At 39.9% G+C, this 23009-nt stretch overlaps 2 protein-coding genes across 4 annotated transcripts in view; one reads left to right on the top strand and one right to left on the bottom strand.

The window, feature by feature from the left end:
- The window catches only part of LOC103524341, a 45841-nt gene extending 44698 nt beyond the window's left edge, over window positions 1-1143 (bottom strand). For all 3 annotated transcript variants that reach the window (XM_026833451.1, XM_026833452.1, XM_026833450.1), the window contains exon 1: window positions 930-1143. The gene's annotated coding sequence lies outside the window, so the exon portion shown is untranslated. The remainder of the gene's footprint in view (window positions 1-929) is intronic.
- Window positions 1144-8404: 7261 nt separating this feature from the next.
- On the top strand, window positions 8405-22642 carry LOC103524339 (filamin-A-like). The gene is made up of 11 exons (XM_026833443.1): window positions 8405-8423; window positions 10752-10876; window positions 11422-11552; window positions 12002-12215; window positions 13043-13154; window positions 16233-16420; window positions 19931-20089; window positions 20327-20455; window positions 21180-21398; window positions 22035-22277; window positions 22385-22642. Exons 1-11 carry the CDS (start codon window positions 8405-8407, stop codon window positions 22640-22642), a joined length of 1797 nt encoding a protein of 598 aa, XP_026689244.1.
- Window positions 22643-23009: the final 367 nt, after the last annotated feature.

Genomic DNA, 23009 nt, shown 5'->3' with positions numbered 1-23009 from the left:
CGTCGCGGTGGATCAAAATTTGGTGTTGTCTATACAAGAAAATCACGGTAGAAGAGGTCGTGGAAGAAGAAGAAAATCATGGACGAGCAATCTGCGAAAGTGGTTCGAGTGTAGGTATCGTCGCGGTGGATCAAAATTTGGTGTTGTCTATACAAGAAAATCACGGTAGAAGAGGTCGTGGAAGAAGAAGAAAATCATGGACGAGCCACATCTGCGAAAGTGGTTCGAGTGTAGGTACAACAGGAGATATATTCCAGACTGTCAAGGACAAGGAGCAAATAGCCAATCTGCCATTAAATATCCAACCTCCGATAGGAGCAGAACCTGAAGAACAAGAATAGCTTCATATGCAGGGTTTACAAAAAATTTTCCTTTCGCCTTTGACCGAAGAGGAATATGAAGGCAAAGGAAGAAAGGGAGGGAAAGAGAGAGAGAGAGAGAGAGAGAGAGAGAGAGAGAGCTTTTTAGTGGATGTGTCAAAAGCACCAAAATTTCCATTTTTATTAGGGACAAAAGGGAGAGTAAAAAAGTATCTAACTGTTAGTAGTGCATTTTAAACTAGTTAGATAGTGGATGTACCTATCAAAAGTACCAAATTTTCGATTTTTATTTGGTAACATTTAGGTATGAAAAAGGAGCTTATACCTATGAATGATTTACAGTAGGTTTATGTTATGTACGTTTACATATTAGTGAAATGGTGAATGTGCCAAAGTTTCCAAATTTTCTAATCCTAATAGCGTAATGAAATAGGGTTTCTATTTTCTACGAGTAGGTAGGTAGTTCACATTATTACGTTCTTATTTGTGAAATAGTGGATGTGCCAAATGTACAAATTTCTTTCTTGCAGAAGGATAAACGTAAAATGGGTACACCATAAAAAGACTTTTTTTTTTCTTTTAGGATTTTAGGTAGGTAGAGGTACTTACCTGATTTTATTTATCACAGCTCTCGTCTAAAACTTTTCAACCTTATCAGCATATCCGTTTATCAGTGGTTGAAATGCAGCAATTAACAGGTCAGATAGGTATCACAGAATCCAAAAAAAGACACTGCACTGTTTATGATTAAACAAAAATTCAAATAATTTATTTACTGATTTAGAAATTGCCGAAATAAATTTACTAGAGTATTTTTTACATCCTAGTCTATTTTACAGACCAATAATAAATAAAAATAAATAAGTTATAATCTCTCTCTCTCTCTCTCTCTCTCTCTCTCTCTCTCTCTCTCTCTCTCTCTCTCTCTCTCTCTCTCTCTCTATCTGTCGATTACAATCATGTAAGTTCAACGCTAGTTGACCCTTATCTGGGTGTTTCTATATTGGCGTTTTTACTTTCCAACGCTATTTCTGTTCAATGGAGTATCGATTTCTTGTATGATACCTACAGGTTTTACTGAATAACTTTTTATACTTACCTCTGTACCTATAATATGCTCTTCTTAAGATATATACGGGGAACTGATACAATACATTAAGGAGCGCGGTAGCGCTCCGCCCCGCCAAGTCAAGAAAGTTTGACCGCGCTATTCAACGTACTATCCGTGCTGATCTGGCTCTAACCCTTGTTGTTTTGATACCGAATTCTGATTAGATCGAGATATGAAACAAAAAGTTTGCGCCTAATGATATGAACATAATAGGAGAGAGAGAGAGAGAGAGAGAAACCTCTCACTCATTTTTTTCTTCCTCTCATCCCTCTCTCTCTCTCTCTCTCTCTCTCTCTCTCTCTCTCTCTCTCTCTCTCTCTCTCTCTCTCTCTCTCTCTCTCTCTCTCTCTCTCTCTCTCTCTCTCTCTCTCAGATTTCATCTACCATCAGTAATATTGCAATATCAAAACTTTCCATTGAAATCTAATACAGGGAGAAACATCGATATTGAAATGCCTTCCCTCTCTCTACCTCCCTCCCTCCTTCTCTCTCTGTTCTCTCTCGTTCCCTCTCTTTCTCTTTCCTTTCGATTATTCCTGACTTCCGGCGCGGCGTCCTAATGAAAAAAAAGGTCTACCATCAGTAATATTGCAATATCAAAACTTTCCATTGAAATCTAATACAGGGAGAAACATCGATATTGAAATGCCTTCCCTCTCTCTCCCTCCCCCTCTCTCTACCTCCCTCCCTCCTTCTCTCTCTGCTCTCTCTTGTTCCCTCTCTTTCTCTTTCCTTTCGATTATTCCTGACTTCCGGCGCGGCGTTCTAATGAAAAAAGGCAAAGAAAAATGAGAAAGCAATAGACAGGAGTGAGAAGGAGAGGGAAAGGATAGGAAGAGAGAAAAGACTGAAAGGAGAAAGAGAAAGCGGGAGGTAAGAGAGAGAGAGAGAGAGAGATGGTATAAAAAAATGTGTTACTGAAAGAAAAAATTGAGAAAAGGGAAGAAAAAGAGGAAATATAGGGAAAGATCTGAGAAAGAGGGAGAGAGAGAGAGAGAAAGAGAGAGAGAGAGAGAGAGAGAGAGAGAGAGAGAGATAAAGAGGGAGTGAGTGTGAAAAAAATATAAGTAGGTATTTTCTTAATGTTTGCAGTGTATAAACATGGATTTTTATGCAGTTGGAATGATATCTGTCTCTTCAAAGGGCAAAGAAATTATAAAATCTTAAAATACGTGCCACATTCGTTTGTGAAGTACCTACAAAATACAAAATTCCTCAATATTGGAATAGGTACAACCTAACATTACAAAATAGGTAAAACATAACATTACGAAATACAACTTTACAAAATAGGTACAATTTCACATTACAAAATAAAACTTTACGAAATAGGTGAAACATAATATTACAAAATAATAGAAGGTAATACAACTTTAAAAAATAGGTAGGTACAACTTAACATTACAAAATACAACTTTACAAAATAGGTACAACTTAACATTACAAAATACTACTTAACATTACAAAAACAGAAGAGAAGAGGAGAGGAGGAGGAGGTCGAGAAGGCATCTCAGCTCTTGACTTTAGAGATGGTTTTTGATGCAGACAACTAAGAACTAAGTAGGTAACGTTGTTTCATTACCTCACTGCTGTCAAGCAGATGTTTGTGTCTCTTGAATCTTGAAACAATAAAAAAACAAAGTGTCATTAAAAAAGACAGCAATGAAGTGGTGGAAGAGAAAGGCGAAGAAGAAGAAGGAGAAGAAGAAGAAAAAGAAGAAGAATAAGAGAGAGGGGAAAAAATCTGCAAAGTATCTACCTACGTGCCTACCTAGTTGGTTCTTTAAAATTTTCATTACCTAGTTAGCTCCTCAAAATCTTAAACTTAAAGCATCCAACGAAAACATAACATTACCAAATACAATTTGACACATGGCTTCATCGTCGTATTTGTTTTGAACGGTAACTCAAAAGTACCTATATATATATATATATATAGCTAGGTATACTCTTTGTCCAAAAATCCAATTATTTTTTGGTAGGTGTGATTGAAGTTCCCATCATTCAAAAAGTACGATTGCATGAATATCATACATTAATTATGGCTAGTAAACAGTGTCGGCTCGTTACTTTCCGAACAGGGTGTGAAACTCTTGTCTATCGGGTTGTATCTTATTGTTTCTGCCTTGTAAATACTAGACCAGAACACTAGATCCTGCCTGCCTTGTAAATTCTTGTTCCTGCCTTGTAAGCGCTAGGTCGCGAGAGGTTCGATTCCCATCCGGAGCGAACGTTATCCTAAACAGATAAGGTTCGTTCTCGGAACGGCTTCTCTTGATCCTATCCTCCTCTGTCCGCTTTCGGGACGATAAGACCTTAGCAGTTACAGTTCCCTCTAACATACCTCTTGAAAGAAGAAGAAGAAGGAGGAGGAGGAGGAGAAAAAGAAGGGCCTTGTAAATTGGTTTCCCGGCCGGAGCGAACTTTATCTTAACATAAATAAGGTTCGTTCTTGGAATAGCTGGCTTTTTCCTATCCTGTCTTCCTTTTCGATTTGATTTTGGGACGATATGATCTCCGGTGGTATCAGTTTCTTCTATCAACAAAATCTAGGCTTTACTGATTGCTAATTCTAGTAAATGCTACACTAGCCGTCTTGGAGCCCCTGTTGGTGATATCTGAGCGCACGGCAGTGCACCAGGCCAAATTCCAGAAAGCACGCCTGTGTATCTTTACACGAAGCCATTCGGCAGGTATGTAAGTAGCTATATACACAGTCTGGCTGTATGTTAGGGCCCTAAGGTATGGACAAGGACAAGGAGCAAATAGCCAATCTGCCATTAAATATCCAACCTCCGATAGGAGCAGAACCTGAAGAACAAGAATAGCTTCATATGTAGGGTTTACCATCACGGTACTCAAAACTCCCAGTGTTTATAGGGAACGTGATTATACCCTTAATTCGGCGACAAGTTGCCCGCTTCACAATAACCTCACCCAGCCTGAGTGGGGCCTGGAAGGCCAGCAGTATGCGATTATCCAAAATAGATGATGTGTCCGAAATTCCAAAGGTTAATCAACTTTGCTTGACTTCTGTGATCCATCGACAACCGGTGCATTCCAGCATTTCCAGATTCCAGCGGTGCGGTGTGCTCTGTCACCGCACCGCTGACTGAATTTTCAGTCTTTGTAAATTTAGGTGTCCGTCTTTTTCAGGCTCTGTTATGTAAATTAAGGTGTTCTTTTGTTCCGTATCACCCGGTATTTTTCTAGTTTCAGATAAAAACAAGGCTGAATAAGGGCGGATGGCGTTCTTTCTGCAAAAATCCCAGCACCTTGGTCTAATTAATCGATGAATTAACTCTAAATTAAGTTTGCAAATTACAACACATTTTTAATTACGCTGTAATATGTGTCAATATGAAGGAGATCTTTGAAATAGATTTGTATACCTACATTACCTACCTACATAGAGTTATAGAGCTAATCGCTGACTATCACGTCAGCAATTACCCCCAGGTAATTTCACAAACTAGACCAAATTTGGTTCAAAAGGGGCGTCCGAGACCTAGATATTGACACATTTTTAATTACGCTGTAATATGTGTCAATATGAAGGAGATCTTTGAAATAGATTTGTATACCTACATTACCTACCTACATAGAGCTAATCGCTGACTATCACGTCAGCAATTAACCCCAGGTAATTTCACAAACTGGACCAAATTTGGTTCAGAAGGGCCGTCCGAGACCTAGATATTGAGCCAAAAACTCACCGCAAAGTATCCAAATGGTGCATTTTCTCATTTATATGCGGATTTTTCTTCGATCAAAGGCCTTTTAAGGACCTAAAAAAAGCTGCGGTTTCATATATTGCTGCTATGTCTATTGAAAAAAATCTCATTTTAATACCAACCCAGCAAAGCAAGTGGGTACTTCCTCCTTCATTTTTTTTTTTTCTTTCTCAAGAAAAACAGCCATTGTATTAATTATTGCCCTGGTAGACTCATTAAATCATAATTCCCATTATTTGTCCTCTACTCCTCTATCATATTTCTGTGCCTACCCGTTTCTAAACAAACATAAAAGCCACGATCGTAAAGAAACAATAATTAGCTTCTAAGGTGCGAAATAAATCATTTTGAATTAAGCGCGGTGGGCAGTGGCGCGGCGTGAGATTTTCAGAAGGGGAAGCTATGAACCCATATAAACTTACAATTACAATATACCTACGCTTCCGAGTATTTGAGAGAGAGAGAGACGAGTCGGTATCATGTCTGAATGAAAATAGAAATTTTCCTCGCAGGTGAGAAAGTGAGGAAAAGGTAGATAAAGAAGGGAGAAAAGAGAGGAGGGAGGAAACACGAGGGAGAGAATAGGGAGGGAAAAATTCCCTTTCACAACAAACCATTCCTACCTAAATTTCCTGACCTAGAAAACATCTTGTGCTTCTGAAAAGATTTCCCCTCTTCTGAATCCTAACTTTCCAACCCTAGATTTTCTAGGGTTGGGAAGACGCCATCGCCATTTTGGATTTAGAGTGATTTAGTACAAGCACTACCATGCCACCTAGTGGTAAAAGTAAATTTGGTATTTTCCTTCAAAAGAAAGGAAATGAGCTTCAGAAGAGGGTGAATCGTTACAGATTCCAAAAGCAAAATTTTGCGTATACGGTATTGCCGATCTACTGGTGGTTTTGGAATCCAGGTAAAATAACCATTAGGTATATCACTGTTTGCGGTAAGTAGGGTTGGGGAAAAACCGTAGTCAGAAAAGGAAGCGGAGCTTTCTTAGTTTTTATCCAGGACGCGCCACTGCTGTTCTGTCGCTTTTGAGTAGGCAGCCTCTCTCTCGCTCGCGTGGCAGTTTATTTTTAGACTCAACAACAATCGAATTCCGCGCGGTAGTGGGGGTGAGCTTTTTTGAAAAAATTACCGCTACTTTTTGAAAAATATAAAATCCGTTATATTTAAAAAAAAAAAAAAATAATAATACCTAATTGCCTACGTAAAAAATTCAAGTAATCTTTTTCCTTAATCACAAGAGTGTTAATTTTTGGCAAATTCTCTGGTAAAAAAAAAGAAAGTTTGTTGACTTTTAAGTTTTATTAGTAAAGCCTGATAAATAAATAATAATACTTAATTAAAAATAGAGTGATGAAAAATCATTTTTTTTGTACTTCAATAAATGCTTTTTTATTTTCTTAAACTTAAGTAGGTAGATAATTTTTATTGATTTTTTTTCAGTTTTAGATTTTATTTAATTTTATTAAGAACCTAATTACAATATTTTTTGTTTACCAATTTTGTAGACACAAAATATTAAAAATAAATAAATAAATAAAGGACCAACGGGTAGTATAATACTGATTTTTTTTGTAATTAATTATATTTTCAATAATTAAAATGATTAATTCGTTTTGCTTAAGTTAGATTGTGCCGCTAATTGAAACAATAATATTTTATCTTTCTACATTTCATAATATCTAGTTCTTTTTTTTCTTTCTTGGTGGTAAACAGTTACAATAATATAAAATAAAATAAAAGATATCAATAATAAAAATATTAATAAAACATAATGTTGAAATAAGTATCTATTTTTTTATACCAATACATCAAGGACGAGTAAGAATATCAATTATTTAAGGTGAGTAAAATTCTAAAATACCTACACAATTTATAACAAAGCTTGTGATAATTAAAAATCACTTACCTATCTATAAACTTATTGCTGACATGATCTGGCGGTCCTTAGTGCTCCTACCATACTTAGGAAATACAAGGAATTCTCTGGCCATCTTCAATGCTCCTACCTTACCTTAACGTTACCAATCCAAGAAATACCTTAAAAAAATTGAAATGGAAATAAGATTTCACAAGAAGATAGTTCGTAATTTTCCATTTTCCAGTAAATTTTCCCTTTCTGAACGCAATTTGGGATTTTGAATCTAAAGATTCGCAAGAAACACAAAAAATCGACTCACATCCACTCTCCCACGGACTGTTCACGGCGCATGTATGCAAAAACATGAGGAATGTAATTATAGTTGTACAAAGAGAATACTAAATTAGACAGGATAGAAGATGTAGGTTTCCCTTTTCCTACTTTCTGCCTCACCTTTGACATTATCTTCCTCCCTATCTCTTCCTTCTTCCTTCTTATGTCCTTCTTCTTCTTCCTTATGTCCTTCTTCTTCTTCCTTAACCTCCTCCTTCTAGACCTTATCCTTGTTTTATCTAGTTCTTCATGCTTATCCTTGTTTTTTCTTCTTTACAACTCATTACAAGTGGGGTGCTTCAACTGGAGAGATTACACAAAACAAGCACACTCGTCGTACAACTAAGTGGTATGAAACGTAATAAAAAAACATGAAGAGATGCAGTAGAAGGAGGAGAAGAATAACTAAGAGGAGGAGAAGGAGAAAGAGAAAAACAAGAAGGAGGGGAGAAAGTGAAAGAGGAACATAAGAAGGAGGACTAGAAGGAATAGAAAAATAAGAGAAAAGAGAAGTTTGGTATGTAGCTGTCAAATGTGACAAGGATGCGACACGAAACTTTTGGTTAAGAAACAAGCACACTCGTCGTACAACTAAGTGGTATGAAACGTAATAAAAAAAAAACATGAAGAGATGCAGTAGAAGGAGGAGAAGAATAACTAAGAGGAGGAGAAGGAGAAAGAGAAAAACAAGAAGGAGGGGAGAAAGTGAAAGAGGAACATAAGAAGGAGGACTAGAAGGAATAGAAAAATAAGAGAAAAGAGAAGGACGAAGGAGTATCAGTAAAAGGAGGATAGAAGGACAAGAATGAAGCGGTAAAAAAAGGAAGAAGAAGAAGAGAAAACGAGAAAAAAGAAGAAAAAAAGAGGATTAGGAAAAGAAAGAGGGGACGAAGAACTCAATAGAGGAAGAGAAGGAGGATGACAAGATTGAGAGAAGAGGAGGAGGAGGAGGAGGAGGAGGTAGAAGAAGAAAGGAACACGAGAAATAAAAGCAGTCCTTCTGCAAGAGAGAAGAAAGACAAGAAGAGAAAAAGAGATGGGAGCAGATCGAGGATGTAAGAAACGAAAGAGAAGAGGAAAAGAAGACGAGGAGGAGACGAAGAACAGAAGAGAAGAGGAGAGGAGGAGGAGGTCGAGAAGGCATCTCAGCTCTTGACTTTAGAGATGGTTTTTGATGCAGACAACTAAGAATTAAGTAGGTAACGTTGTTTCATTACCTTACTGCTGTCAAGCAGATGTTTGTGTCTCTTGAATCTTGAAACAATAAAAAAAAGTGTAATTAAAAAAGACAGCAATGAAGTGGTGGAAGAGAAAGGCGAAGAAGAAGAGAGAAAATGAAGAATAAGAAAGAGAGGAGAAGGAAGGAGAAGAAGAAGAAGGGAGAGGGGAAAAAAATCTGCAAAGTAGCTACCTACTGTACATAAGTGCCTACCTAGTTGGTTCTTTAAATTTTCATTACCTATGTAGTTAGCTCTTCAAAATCTTGAAGCATCAACGCCTCAACCCCACAAAAAAAGGCCCTGGAGGTCGAAAGAGATCCATCTTCCTGCCTCGGTGGTGTAGTGGTCAAGACGCTCGCCTGGTAAACAGGAGGGCGTGGGTTCGATCCCAGCCGAGGCATGGAATTTTATCCTCATTTATTTGAGAATAAGGGTTAGGTGGTAGTGGTAGAGAACGCCTAAGGCGTTAACCTCGCCTAGTTTTTACTTCCACTCAAGAGTCTAGTAATTCTAGTATTATTATATATTATTATTATTTTCAACTCACAAAATCTGCTACCGCTAAAAGAAGGAGAAGAAGAAAGCTCGTTTGCACGCCTTTCAATTCCAGGATATTGGGGATTTTCCACTGCTTCGTTCCACAAGTAACAGAGGATAAACAGGAATGACCTTTACGCTCCTGTCTGAGAAATGGGATACTTAGTATGTACCCTATGTAATAATAGATAGTATACCATATATAATACATAGGATATACTATCCTATTTATTTTATCTATAGATATATCTTATAGCTTTATAGTAAATAGTATTTTAGGTACACATACATAAGAAAATGGGATCTACATAATATAATGTCCTAATACTAATACAGGATGATCTGGATTTCATTTAAATGGGGGCCTTTCCTTTCAACAAAGCCAGTCTTGTTCCTTTTTGGTGATTTTGGGACATATTGGTCAGAGATATCTAATATCTTTACTAATTCTATTAACCTGTCTAGGTAGGTATACCGGGGGCCTGCTATTACACATGTAAAGTAGACCTTGCTCGAAAATTTTCTTTCCAAACTTCAAACACTATGCCGAAAAAAATTCGAATTTACGAGGATTTTAACCCAGTACTTCGGATGTGGAAGTCCATATGGCTAGAAATGAAGGAAAAGAGATCACTCTTGGTGTTTGTAGTCTTTTGATCCCCATTACGGTCAAAAAGGACAAGGGACAGTCTTCCCATTTCTTACCGCATTTCCTGAATAGCCATGCGTTCTACAACCTACTACATAGCTACATCGTATACCACATAATTGTTACAAATGTGTACTTTATCTAATCTATCCTTCATGAAATATGGAGCAATGGCCCGACCTAAATTTTCTAATTCCAGTGGCGAAGGGTAGGAAGAAAGAGTTTTTCTGCCGATATAAAAACTTGACTTTTTACGGAACGTTCCGAGAACAAACCTTATCTGTTTACGATAAACTTCGCCCCGGGCGGGGATCGATCCATTTTACCCTCCGGCACTGTCCAAGTTGCAAGCTCCATTACCTATTTGTTACATATGGTTGGACTTGATATGGAGTAAGCTCATGAGTTGCGTACTCCCTTATATGTAGAGTACGACCTAAACACTTATCGCGAGTAGGAAGACTGGAATGTGTGACGTCATGTGATTTTGGGATCGACTTCGATTTTGTTCGTGTCGGAGATAAAAATCTTCGTGACTATATTGTTGTTTGTCACTTATGTGTAATTTTGGGATCGACTTTAAGTTGTGTTGTTTGTGTTGTAAAGGTTTCAACTATAGCCGAAATCTGATGACAAAAGAGAGAAAATATCTCTTTTATCAGCTATACACCAGGGTGATGGTCTCGAGCCATGCTTAATTGGCTCGTCCTGAACCGCAGTCAACCATCGTGAGGACTTGTGCTTGTTCTTTTCAAGCAGAGAGATCCCTTAGAAACAATCGGCTATCTAAGCTGGTGAGGGTTAGCTGTTCTTCTCCCTGTGTATAGTCGCACAGCCAGACGCTAGTCTACTTTCTGTTTAACGTCTCCTAGCTAAACATCAACTTGAAGTGGATTGTGTCGGACTGTTAATACCTGAGACATTCTCTGCTACCCAACCTTTATCTGTCTGACCAATTGTCGCTTTTCTGTTCTCAGGTAACGTGGACATAGTCAATGGCAATCTCAAGTTGATCCTAGGTCTGATCTGGTCACTTATTGTACATTATCAAATCGGACGGTCCAAATTCCCGCCCAAGAAATTGATGCTGGGATGGCTGAAGGTAAGTCAAGCAACGCCCGAGTATGGTTATTCGCGGAGGGTGGCCATTTGGGCACAAAAAAAGCACACACAAAAGCTTTTACAAATGTCCACCTCGAAATGAAGCACTGAGCTACTAGGGCTGGTTTTAATTTTCTGTTGTTGTGGTGTTGGTGTTGTAAGTTGTTATTTAAAAGATGAGTGTTTCACCACCGTTTTTATTTCGTGTATGAAACAACTGCTACATTAGACGCTTGTGGTCTGTGTCGTAACATGCCCATCCCGTTGTATGTCTTCGATCAGATAGACCTGATATTCTATTTTCTAAATACCACCGTTTTTATTTCGTGAATGAAACAACTGCTACATTAGACGCTTGTGGTCTGTGTCGTAACATGCTTATCCCGTTGTATGTCTTCCATCAGATAGGCCTGATATTCTATTTTCTAAATTTCTAATATTTATTATTATTATTATTTATTATTATTTTTTTATTTACACTCTAAGCGACAAGGCAATGTGTGATAAATTTCTAATATGAAATTCGTTTCTTGCTCTTTTTCCCAGGCCGCTGTACCAGATTGTAAAGTGAACAATTTCACGACAGACTGGAACTCAGGTATAGCACTGAGCGCCCTACTGGATTATTGTGAACCCGGCCTATTCCCCCACTGGAAATATCTCAACCCCAATGACAGGTAAGTCCCTGCCTTGTAAGCGTGAGGTCGCGGGTTCAATTCCCGCCCGGGGTAAACATTATCCTAAACAGGTCAGGTTCGTTTTTCATATCCTGTCCTTCTGGCTTTCCCTATCTTGTCTTTCTTCTCTTTTCACTTTCGGGACGATACGACCTCAGCAGTTACTGATCCCTTTCACAAACAAACTTCTTCAATATCTTGGGTGTTTTCCCCCCAAAAAATAATTGTGTAGATTTTTTCGGTTATTTAAAATAATCTATCATCGATTTTCCCTTTTTTTTTGTCCGGACCTTAAACAGGACCAATCAAACATACAAGACCTTTTAGACTGCGGGGGGTAAAGGGACTTTTTAGTATCATCATTGTCTGAAGGCTGGGCCTTGTCTGCCATTTTTAGTATAGGTACTGTAAAATCTAAATTCCAATTTCCACCTTTTTCATCCCCCCAGGGAAGAGAACTGTCGCACGGCCATGGAGCTGGCTCGCACCCACTTCAACATCCCCATGGTTCTCGAACCCGCGTACCTCGCCTCCCCACACCTGGACGAACTGTCCGGCATGACCTATCTGTCCTACTTTATGAGAGAACATAGCGCCGGATTTCGGTCCACCCTCGCCTGGGTCAATAGTCAACTGAAAGACCATACTGTTAGCAACTTCACCGTAAGTAATATCATCAGTCGGAACAATTTGGCCGTGAACCGTGCATTTATCGAATTATTGAACCTTTCTGCCATCTCCTCGGTGGTGTAGTGATCAATACGCTCACCTGGTAAACAGGAGGGCCCAGCCGAGGTATGGAATTTTATCATCAATATAATTTGACAATTTGACCACTATAATTGTACTGCTGGAATAAAGGGACTAGTACTATTCGAGAAATATACATATAAGAAGTATAAGAACTATTCTGCCGTGCTAAGCGAAAACGCCGTATGTCAAAAAAATCGATTTTTGGTTTTTGGTGCCAAATGGTTCCTATGATCCTAAATTTTGATCCTATATTTTTTTTTTCTTTATCCTAAACCCCTTAAAACGACTAAAACGTGTTGCCGTGTGTCAAAAACGTATGTTTGCCGTATAGATTGAAATCTTTAAACTCGATTTCCCGAAAGTAGGGTTTTTTGACATACGGCGTTTTCGCTTAGCACCGCACTATTATTATTAAGGCCTTTATTTTCACGTTCATACAAGAATGGCAAACACTGCCCACCTATGCGGGAACAAACAGTGTTCCTAAGGATAGGTCGGTTGGAAATTTTGAACAGCCCTAATTGACATTTTCCTTGGTGTTATTATTATTATTTTGACGAGTAGTTTTGGCCGAACCTTTTATCTGTCTGGTGTCTGTATCGACTTGGTTTCTAATTTTTATTAATGAATTTATTTAATTTTGACATCCTTTGTAAATACTTTTTTACTTAAGTTATATATCGTAAGTATCCATTTTATATATAACCTAAGTAAAAAAGTTGGTTTCTAATTTCCAGACGGATTGGAATGATGGGCGAGCGTTATGTTCTCTAGTCAAATCTCTGGGTGCCTCTGCCAAATACCAGCCTAGTTCTGATCCCACCGTGTGGGAAGCTAACCTCGAACGAGGTAAGTAGACTAGCAGACGTCCATCTGTCGTGAAGCTAAACTGCTGCCCACCTTTGTGGCTGGATGGTCAAGAGCACCGACTCTCAACCTAGAGGTGCTGGGTTCGGATCCCGGCAAGGGTGGACATTTTTTTTCGTTCCGAAAATTCCGAAATTTTTCGTTCCTGATATGGCATGGATGTAAAAGAATGTGCCTTAGGATAAAGAAAAAAATATAGGATCAAAATTTAGGATCATAGGAACCATTTGGCACCAAAAACCAAAAATCGATTTTTTTGACAAACGGCGTTTTCGCTTAGCACGGCAGAATAGTTCTTATACTTCTTATGTATATTTCTCGAATAGTACTAGTCCCTTTATTCCAGTAGTACAATTGTAGTGGTCAAATTGTTCCATACCTCGGCTGGGCCGTCCTGTTTACCAGGCGAGCGTATTGATCACTACACCACCGAGGAGATGGCAGAAAGGTTCAATAATTCGATAAATGCACGGTTCACGGCCAAATTGTTCCGACTGATGATATTACTTACGGTGAAGTTGCTAACAGTATGGTCTTTCAGTTGACTATTGACCCAGGCGAGGGTGGACCGAAATCCGGCGCTATGTTCTCTCATAAAGTAGGACAGATAGGTCATGCCGGACAGTTCGTCCAGGTGTGGGGAGGCGAGGTACGCGGGTTCGAGAACCATGGGGATGTTGAAGTGGGTGCGAGCCAGCTCCATGGCCGTGCGACAGTTCTCTTCCCTGGGGGGATGAAAAAGGTGGAAATTGGAATTTAGATTTTACAGTACCTATACTAAAAATGGCAGACAAGGCCCAGCCTTCAGACAATGATGATACTAAAAAGTCCCTTTACCCCCCGCAGTCTAAAAGGTCTTGTATGTTTGATTGGTCCTGTTTAAGGTCCGGACAAAAAAAAAAGGGAAAATCGATGATAGATTATTTTAAATAACCGAAAAAATCTACACAATTATTTTTTGGGGGGAAAACACCCAAGATATTGAAGAAGTTTGTTTGTGAAAGGGATCAGTAACTGCTGAGGTCGTATCGTCCCGAAAGTGAAAAGAGAAGAAAGACAAGATAGGGAAAGCCAGAAGGACAGGATATGAAAAACGAACCTGACCTGTTTAGGATAATGTTTACCCCGGGCGGGAATTGAACCCGCGACCTCACGCTTACAAGGCAGGGACTTACCTGTCATTGGGGTTGAGATATTTCCAGTGGGGGAATAGGCCGGGTTCACAATAATCCAGTAGGGCGCTCAGTGCTATACCTGAGTTCCAGTCTGTCGTGAAATTGTTCACTTTACAATCTGGTACAGCGGCCTGGGAAAAAGAGCAAGAAACGAATTTCATATTAGAAATTTATCACACATTGCCTTGTCGCTTAGGGGATTTTTTTTTTTCACATTTTCTCACACAAATGAGCTCTAATCTTGAAATTTTTCGCGACGACCTATGAACTCAAAGCGAGAAAGTTTTAGGTAACACTTCAGTCGATCATTTAAGACCGGTTTTAGCGTCACCTATGTTAAGCTACGCCGAGAAAGGCCAATAAATGGATGGGTGACTTAAACATTATATTGGGAATAAAGGGAGAACGGGCTCTAGTCTTGATTTTAAATCATTACATGAAAGTAAAATCAAAAAATCAAATCAATAATGATCATAAACTGGATATTAAACAAATTAGGTAGGTACAAAGGTATTCTTTAACCATGATCGAATAAACTACGGGCTAAAAAATTCCCGGAGGGACGGACCCAGCTTGTTTTTTCTCAAAATATCTTAATAACAAAATACCTACTCAAAATGAAGCACTGTCACTTTTGACTATGTATTACGAAAAATTACCGTTTTTCCCCTATAATTATTAAATTCGGCTTTACACACCAACGTCCAACACCAAATAAGAAAATGTACCTAACATGGAAAAGAGAAAAAAAAGAAAGTTTAAAAGCACAAACGTACAGACAGACCATTTGGATAAAAACCACTTTTTCGGAATCAGGGGACCCTAAAATGAATTTTTCCACCCATTTCCCGATTTTGAAAATTTGGACCGATTGCAATACTTTCTAATTACTTTGAAGAGAAATACCTAGTCAATAAAAATGTATTGACGTGACGAACTGCCCAAAGTTTGGCTTGCCAAAACGACACAGCACACTAAAGAACTATAAAAAAGTAAAAATCCCAGAAAAGGCACTCTCACTCACCTTTTGCAGCGGCATAATCGACCATTAACGACGGCACAACACACAGATAAAGTCCTAATTTTCTTCCGAACTAGTCACAACTCAAAATTACCACAACTCAGAATCACAACTCTCTTCTTCGGGTCAATCAATCTGGACTAAAGCTGGACTGAGTTTGACTATCAGCAAGAAGTGTAACCTTAGCTGAAATGATTCTACTGAACTTCAGCACTTCACACGTTCGTTATCAGGGGAGGAGGCAGGGTGAGAGTTTTACCAAGTTGGTATTGTTTGAATTTGTTTTACATTGTTTGATAAAAAAAAAATGGTTTGACTTGAGGGAAAATAATGGAAACTTTGAGGTGTAGTAGATGAACCAAATATTATAGGGACTGGTCTTTGCGTCAGGGCAGTGAAAATAAAAGATCTTTTTTGCCAGCCTAGTTAGCTTAGTTGGTAGGATAAAATCCGCCCGGGCGGATTTTATCCTACCAACTAAGCTGATGGGATAATGTTCGTTCTCGGAACGGCTGGCTTTTTCCTATCCTGTCTTCCTTCTCTCTTCGATTTCGGGACGATAAGACCATAGCAGTTACAGTTCCCTCTGTACCCTCAAAAAAAAAAAAAAAAAAATAAAATAAAAAATAATAATCTTCCTTGAACTCTTAAAAAAAAAGAAAGGTTTGGACTTTAAATGAGTTTATAGCCTCCCTTGGCAAATATCACGAGGTGTAGGGGCAAACAGCCCTAAAGTGGGATTAAGCTTCTACGAAGTTGAACACGCTTATACGAAGTTGAACAAATTTCATCAAATTAGGTCGGAATTTCACAAACCTATTATATGCATAGGTACTTAACTGCCTATTTTTTCTTTTTCTTCAGGTATTGCTGCCGGTAAGCGGCTAGGGGTGGAGCCCATATTACGAGCCAAAGACATGGCAGATCAACACGTGGAGCATTTGGGTGTCATGGCATACGCTGCCAGTTTCCAATGGGTTAAACCCCGGATCAACCCGGGCCTTAGCGTGGCTGTATCCTATGATGCTCATACTACCAGAATATACCAACCGGTAAGTACCTACCTATCTGCTTCGGAAGGCGTGGGTTGGACCCCAGCTGAGGAAAACTAGGGTTTCTTCAGATAAATTGAATGGTTAATCTGTTTATCATTCCAACGCCGCGTTGGTTCGTGTTTTTCATTTCACTTCGCCTCTTATAACGCTCTTCAAGTGAACGCAGCGTCCTAAATTCCGGATGCGACTCTCGAGTAGCATTCAGTTCCGTAGGTATTTGTTTTGTTTGGTTTCCACAATTTTTACCCCACTTCTGATGCCAAGTGAACACCGCGTTAACGCGGCTTTGCGTAGGAATGAAAAACAGGGCTAGGATAAGAGAAAGCCAGCCGTTCCGAGAACGAACCTTATCTGTTCGGATTAAAATCAAGGCTTTATAATCTGAATTTTTACTAGTGTTGATGATATGTATTTTATTTCCAGACCAATTTCAAAATCGACTTCCTCTCCGGGGAGATCGATACGAAGGATATAACCCATTAAAAAAAAAAAAAAAAAAAACTTGGGGAGATTGTTGTTATTTCCCCCCCCCCACAGTTTCCACCAAATCCTTGTCTTCGAATTCAAAAAACTCGTGGGATTTTTTAGGGAATAAATCAAACTCCCTGTTTGACACGGGGATAATTTCCCTCCGAAATCGTCGTGTTTTGATCTATAAAGAAGAGTTAGTTGTTGTTGTTTGAGCGGCTTTAGCTTTCGCCGAATGGCAATAGCAGTCAGTTAGTTCGTTTCTTAGTTTTCGCAGTTCCCTGTTTTCCCCGCAAAGTCCCCCCCGCAAGGAGTTAGTTAGAGATCCTTGATGTTTTCCCTCGATCTACTCATTTATTTGTGTTTCCCCCCCCTTTTTTCCCGCAGTTTCCACCAAATCCTCGTCTTCGAATTCAAAAAACTCGTGGGATTTTTTAGGGAATAAATCAAACTCCCTGTTCGACACGGGGAGTTTGATAGCGGGAGATGCCCTTCAATTGATGCCAGTGCATCGGAACAGCACCCTCAGTTTGAACTCTGAAGCCCCCTTGAGTCAGATCAATGTTACTGTTACCTGTAAGTATTTTATTTTTATTAATATTATTTTTTTAATTATTTATTTGACATAAATATCCTTAGTAGCTATCCTAACTTACAAAGATGAAGGGGAGGGAAGAAAGAAGAAGAAGAAGAAGAAGAAGAAGAAGAAGAAGAAGAAGAAGAAGAAGAAGAAGAAGAAGAAGAAAAAAACATCGAGATGGTTATATTATTATCTTTTTCTATCCCTGTCCAGGGATAGAAAAAGACATATGATGGCCCCCCTTGAAGGTCCCCTCGTGTGATTACTATTTCCCATCTACTTTGGTCAATAAATTCAAGAAAGTCTAGTTAGCTTGTTTGGTCGTTTGCCTTACAAACGCGCTACCAAACGGAATCGAACCCGTTAGGACCTTGAGCTTTCTCCCTGTATAACCCTGTATAACTACACCTGGTGGTGTAGTGGTCAAGGCGCTCGCCTGGTAAACAGGAGGGCGTGGGTTCAATCCCAGCCGAGGTATGGAATTTTATCTGTTAGTCCCTTAGCCAGATTAAACAGGTCTACACTCTCTGTTCAAATTCCCCCAGCCAGACTAAGCCTCGGTGGTTTGGTCAAGGCGCTCGCCTGGTAAACAGGAGGGCGTGGGTTCAATCCCAGCCGAGGTATGGAATTTTATCCTCAATACTGGTAAACAGGAGGGCGTGGGTTCAATCCCAGCCGAGGTATGGAATTTTATCCTCAAAATAATTTGAGAATTTGACCCATAATAGTAGTAGCCTACTGCTGGAGTAAAGGGACTTTTCAGTCCTATGCGAGCAGTATAAATAAGCACTATTATTATAAACAAGGTATACGAGTATTCTATACTATTCCATCTCTAATACATAGTATTCATCTGTCCCTGATTACCTACAGCTCCATCTAAAACCAACGTACCAGTGCGTTTGTCGCGAAGTCTGGATGGGACCAAAATACATTTCACTCCCACTGAAATAGGAGAGCACTACATTGATGTTAAGATCTATGATACACGAATCACTGGCTCTCCCTTTCGGTAAGTTTTTTTTTTTTTTTTTTTTTTTTTTTTTGGTTTTTAAGAGGGAATTTTTTCTTTTTTGTTTTTTTTTTGTTCGACAAGTTTGATAGTAGCAGCAAGTTTGATAATAAGTTTGATAGCAAGTTTGAACGGTCATCGGGGTTTGACAGCCACAACAGTTTCGAGAGCAAGTTTGAAAAGCAGTTCACCACGTCTTCTTCTTTGTTGAGTGAGTATTTTGTTTACTTATTTCTTTGTGTGATGATGTGACCACAGCCTTAAAATATTATGTGTTTTTGTGATTATACCCTAATTGTAAGCATAACCTAAAAATGACAAAAATAAAAAGCAGTCTTGAAAAACGTGAGAACCAAAGAACTTCGTCTTGTCAATTTTAGTCAATTATGTTATTAAAAAGCCATCAAGGATCAAAGGCCATCAAAGGCAAAGACCACAACACTTTGTTTGTTTTTTGTTTCTTTGTTTATTTTTATTTATTGCGGTCACCTTTCCAGATACCAACCGCATACAAACGTTGATTAACCGTTTGTCTTTTAAGCGATAAGAGATCTTTTTCTTCGCCCTTCTTTCGTGTACAGACGGGGTCGGCGTTTTTCATCAGCCTCTCAATCACCTCCCTAGCTAGGATGATTGCTTTGGGCTGACATTTGGTTTTGGCTACAAATTTTCCGAGTGGATGCCCTTCACACTCAACCTTTGCTATTGATATTACAGCATAAGGAAATTTGCACTAGTTTACTCCCTGTTTATAGTCCCCTAGCTAGACGCTGATCTACTCTGTCCAATGGGTTAAACCCCGGATCAACCCGGGCCTTAGCGTGGCTGTATCCTATGATGCTCATACTACCAGAATATACCAACCGGTAAGTGCCTACCTATCTGCTTCGGAAGGCGTGGGTACGACCCCAGCTGAGGAAAACTAGGGTTTCTTCAGATAAATTGAATGGTTAATCAGCTAATGGTAACACCAGCTAGCTGAAAGGGTTAAATAGTAATAATTCTCATGAGCTTGAATCAAAAGCGTAGTTACTTTTTGTGTTATCCTGCTACCTATGTTTTGTTGGTTCAAAAATAAAAATAAAAGTATTTACTAAAAAAAAAAAAATCTGTTTATCATTCCGACGCCGCGTTGGTTCGTGTTTTTCATTTCACTTCCCCTCTTATAACGCTCTTCAAGTGAACGCAGCGTCCTAAATTCCGGATGCGACTCTCGAGTAGCATTCAGTTCCGTCATAGGAGGTATTTGTTTTGTTTGGTTTCCACAATTTTTACCGCACTTCTGATGCCAAGTGAACACCGCGTTAACGCGGCTTTGCGTAGGAATGAAAAACAGGGCTAGGATAAGAGAAAGCCAGCCGTTCCGAGAACGAATCGGATTAAAATCCACCCAAGGCTTTATAATCTGAATTTTTACTAGTCTTGCTGATATGTATTTTATTTCCAGACCAATTTCAAAATCGACTTCCTCTCCGGGGAGATCGATACGAAGGATATTACTGCTGAAATTCGAGGACCTGAAGCTACCAAGCTGGAGTGTAGACTTACTCTCAATCAAGATGGCGGAACAGGGACATTTACACCCGTACAGATTGGTATGCATAGGGTAAGTATATGTGGCCGAGTGGTCAAGAGCACTGACTCTCAACCCAGAGGTGCTGGGTTCAAATCCCGGATAAGGCGGAATTTTTTAACCAAATTTTTTCGGTTCCAAATAGGCATGGATGTCACAGAATGTGCCTTAAATTATTGCAAACGTGGTTCTGCAGCTCTTTTTTACTAATGACATTAACCATTTAAAAGTAAGGAATAAATAGGTTTCCATTTTTCTTTCTTTTCTCAGGTATCAATCATGTGTGAGGGCGAAGAAGTCAAAGGTTCACCATTCTACATTCGTGCTATGCCACAGCTGAGTGCTATAACACATACAGGTCTAGATCCTTGTGCTGTAGGATCTATTGTAGAAGTATTGGTAAGTTGAAATGCAGGACTCTATCTTTATATCGTTCTCTACCACCTAACCTTTATAGTTCCATTACTATGTGGTCGAATTATCAAAAAAATTAAGATGGCTGGGATCAAACCCAAGCCCTCCTGTTTACCAGGCGAGCGTCTTGACCACTACACCACCGAGGCAGGCCATTTGTTTTGTAACTTTTTTCTTTCTCAAATTGTTTGATATTGATACACATTAGATTAGACTTTAGAGGCATTATTTCCAGAGAGGTATTGAAATTTTCCTTTGAAGTTCCACTTTTTTTTTTGCAGAGATCTGACTAAATTTTCTGGTCGCCAGCCTAGTTAGCTTGGTTGGTGACGCGTCTGCCTCGTAAGCGCTAGGCCGCGGGTTCGATTCCTGCCTGGGGCGGATTTTATCCTGGTCGGATAATGTGCGTTCTCAAAACGACTGGCTGTCTCCTATCCTGTCTTCCTTCTCTCTTCGGAACGATAAGACCTTAGCAGTCAAACCTCTTTAAAAAAAAGTCCACTTTTCTGTGGAGATTTTTGACTAAGCTTTCTGGTTTTCCAGTTGAATTCCAACGGAGCCAAGGCCGGTTTGGTGGAAGTGGAGGCCATGTCCTCTACCGGCCGAACCCTCCCCTGTCCCGTGAATGAGAGGGGAGGCCTCTATTCGGCCACCTTCCAGGCGGACGAGGCCGGACTTTCTGATCTGACTGAACTTTCTGGTTTTCCAGGTGAATTCCAACGGAGCCAAGGCCGGTTTGGTTGAAGTGGAAGCCATGTCCCCTACCGGCCGAACCCTCCCCTGTCCGGTTAATGAGAGGGGAGGTCTCTATTCGGCCACATTCCAGCCGGACGAGGCCGGAGAATGGAGCATATCTGTGCTACACGCCGGCCAGTTGATACAGGGTGGCCCGTTCACGTGCTTCGTGTTCGATCCGCATGGTGTGCAGGTGAGTGGACTTTTTGAGGTACACCCTGTATTTCGAAAGATTAGATTTTGAATGAAAGTGTCATAATTGGCAATTCCGTCAGGGTTGAAGGTGTTTGTAAATTGAAGCCCTGAGAAATTTCCCCCTCTGAAGCTCAATTTTTCTCCTTTAATAGGGCCAGACTCCGAAAATTTGGAGCATCATTGTTTGGACTTTCGCCCCCCCCCACTCCCCAAAATCCTGTATACGCCCCTGGCTTAACGCAATCATTGTTTGGACTTTCCCCCCCCCCCCCCCATTCCTCCTCTTTTGTAAAGCGGGTCTTACAATTAAGTTGGAAACAGTAATGAAATAAATAATAAGCTTTTGTAGTTGGGTGGAAGAGCTCCTTTTGAAGAATCCTGCCACATTAAATAAAGCCATAGAAAAAAAGCTATTAAGTGCTCCACAAATAGCGACAATGATTTAAAAAAGGAAAAGGAATTTTAATTGTGTTAAGCATAAATGCTTGTCACAAATGTCGTTCCCCACTTAATATACTACGCTAAATTTTTTGACATGACTTGGACTTGAACCACCAACCTCCAGATTCAAAGTCCACCGTGCTAACCACTGCACCACTGAGGTTGGTTGACAATGATTTGACCCCTGTTGCAGCTTCGTGGCTTAGACAAGCCAGCGTACCCGGAGTCCATCTTCAACTTCACCATCGATGCGCGCGCCACCGGAGGTCTGGGTAATATCGTCATCGATATAGTACACGGCAAGAAATCGCTCCCCCACACCATCGAGTCGCTAGGCGGAGCGCTATACAAAGTATCGCTACACACGTACCAGCCGGGGAAATATCGCGTCTATGTGTACTTTAATGGAAACACAGTGAAAGGTAATTGTAATGTAGTTATCGATATATAGTCGTCGATATAGTCAACCTCCAGATTCAAAGTCCACCGTGCTAACCACTGCACCACTGAGGTTGGTTGACAATGATTTAACCCCTGTTGCAGCTTCGTGGCCTAGACAAGCCGGCGTACCCAGAGTCCATCTTCAACTTCACCATCGATGCGCGCGCTACCGGAGGTCTGGGTAATATCGTCATCGATATAGTACACGGCAAGAAATCGCTCCCCCACACTATCGAGTCGTTAGGCGGAGCGCTATACAAAGTATCGCTACACACGTACCAGCCGGGGAAATATCGCGTCTATGTGTACTTTAATGGAAACACAGTGAAAGGTAATTGTAATGTAGTTATCGATTTATAGTTATCGATATAGGCGAGAAATCGCTTCCCCATACTATTGAATCGCTAGGTGGAGCGCTATACAAAGTATCGCTACACACGCACCAGCCTGGGAAATATCGCGTCTATGTGTACTTTAATGGAAACACAGTGAGAGGTAAATAATAATAATAGCCTCTTGAGTGGAAGGTAACCCTTGGGCAAGGGTAAGTTTAACACCCGGGGCGTTCTTTACCACCAAACCCTTAGAGCTCTATTGTGGTCAAATTCCCAAATAAGTGAGGGTAAAATTCCATGTTTCGGCCGGAATTGAACCCACGCCCTCCTGTTTACCAGGCGAACGCCTTAACCACTACACAACCGAGGTTTGTTGTAGCTCCTGAACGGTT

Source organism: Diaphorina citri, unplaced genomic scaffold (assembly GCF_000475195.1).
Source record: "Diaphorina citri unplaced genomic scaffold, Diaci psyllid genome assembly version 1.1 scaffold94, whole genome shotgun sequence".
Lineage (NCBI taxonomy): Eukaryota > Metazoa > Arthropoda > Insecta > Hemiptera > Psyllidae > Diaphorina > Diaphorina citri.
This window is presented reverse-complemented; position numbering and strand designations above follow the sequence as displayed.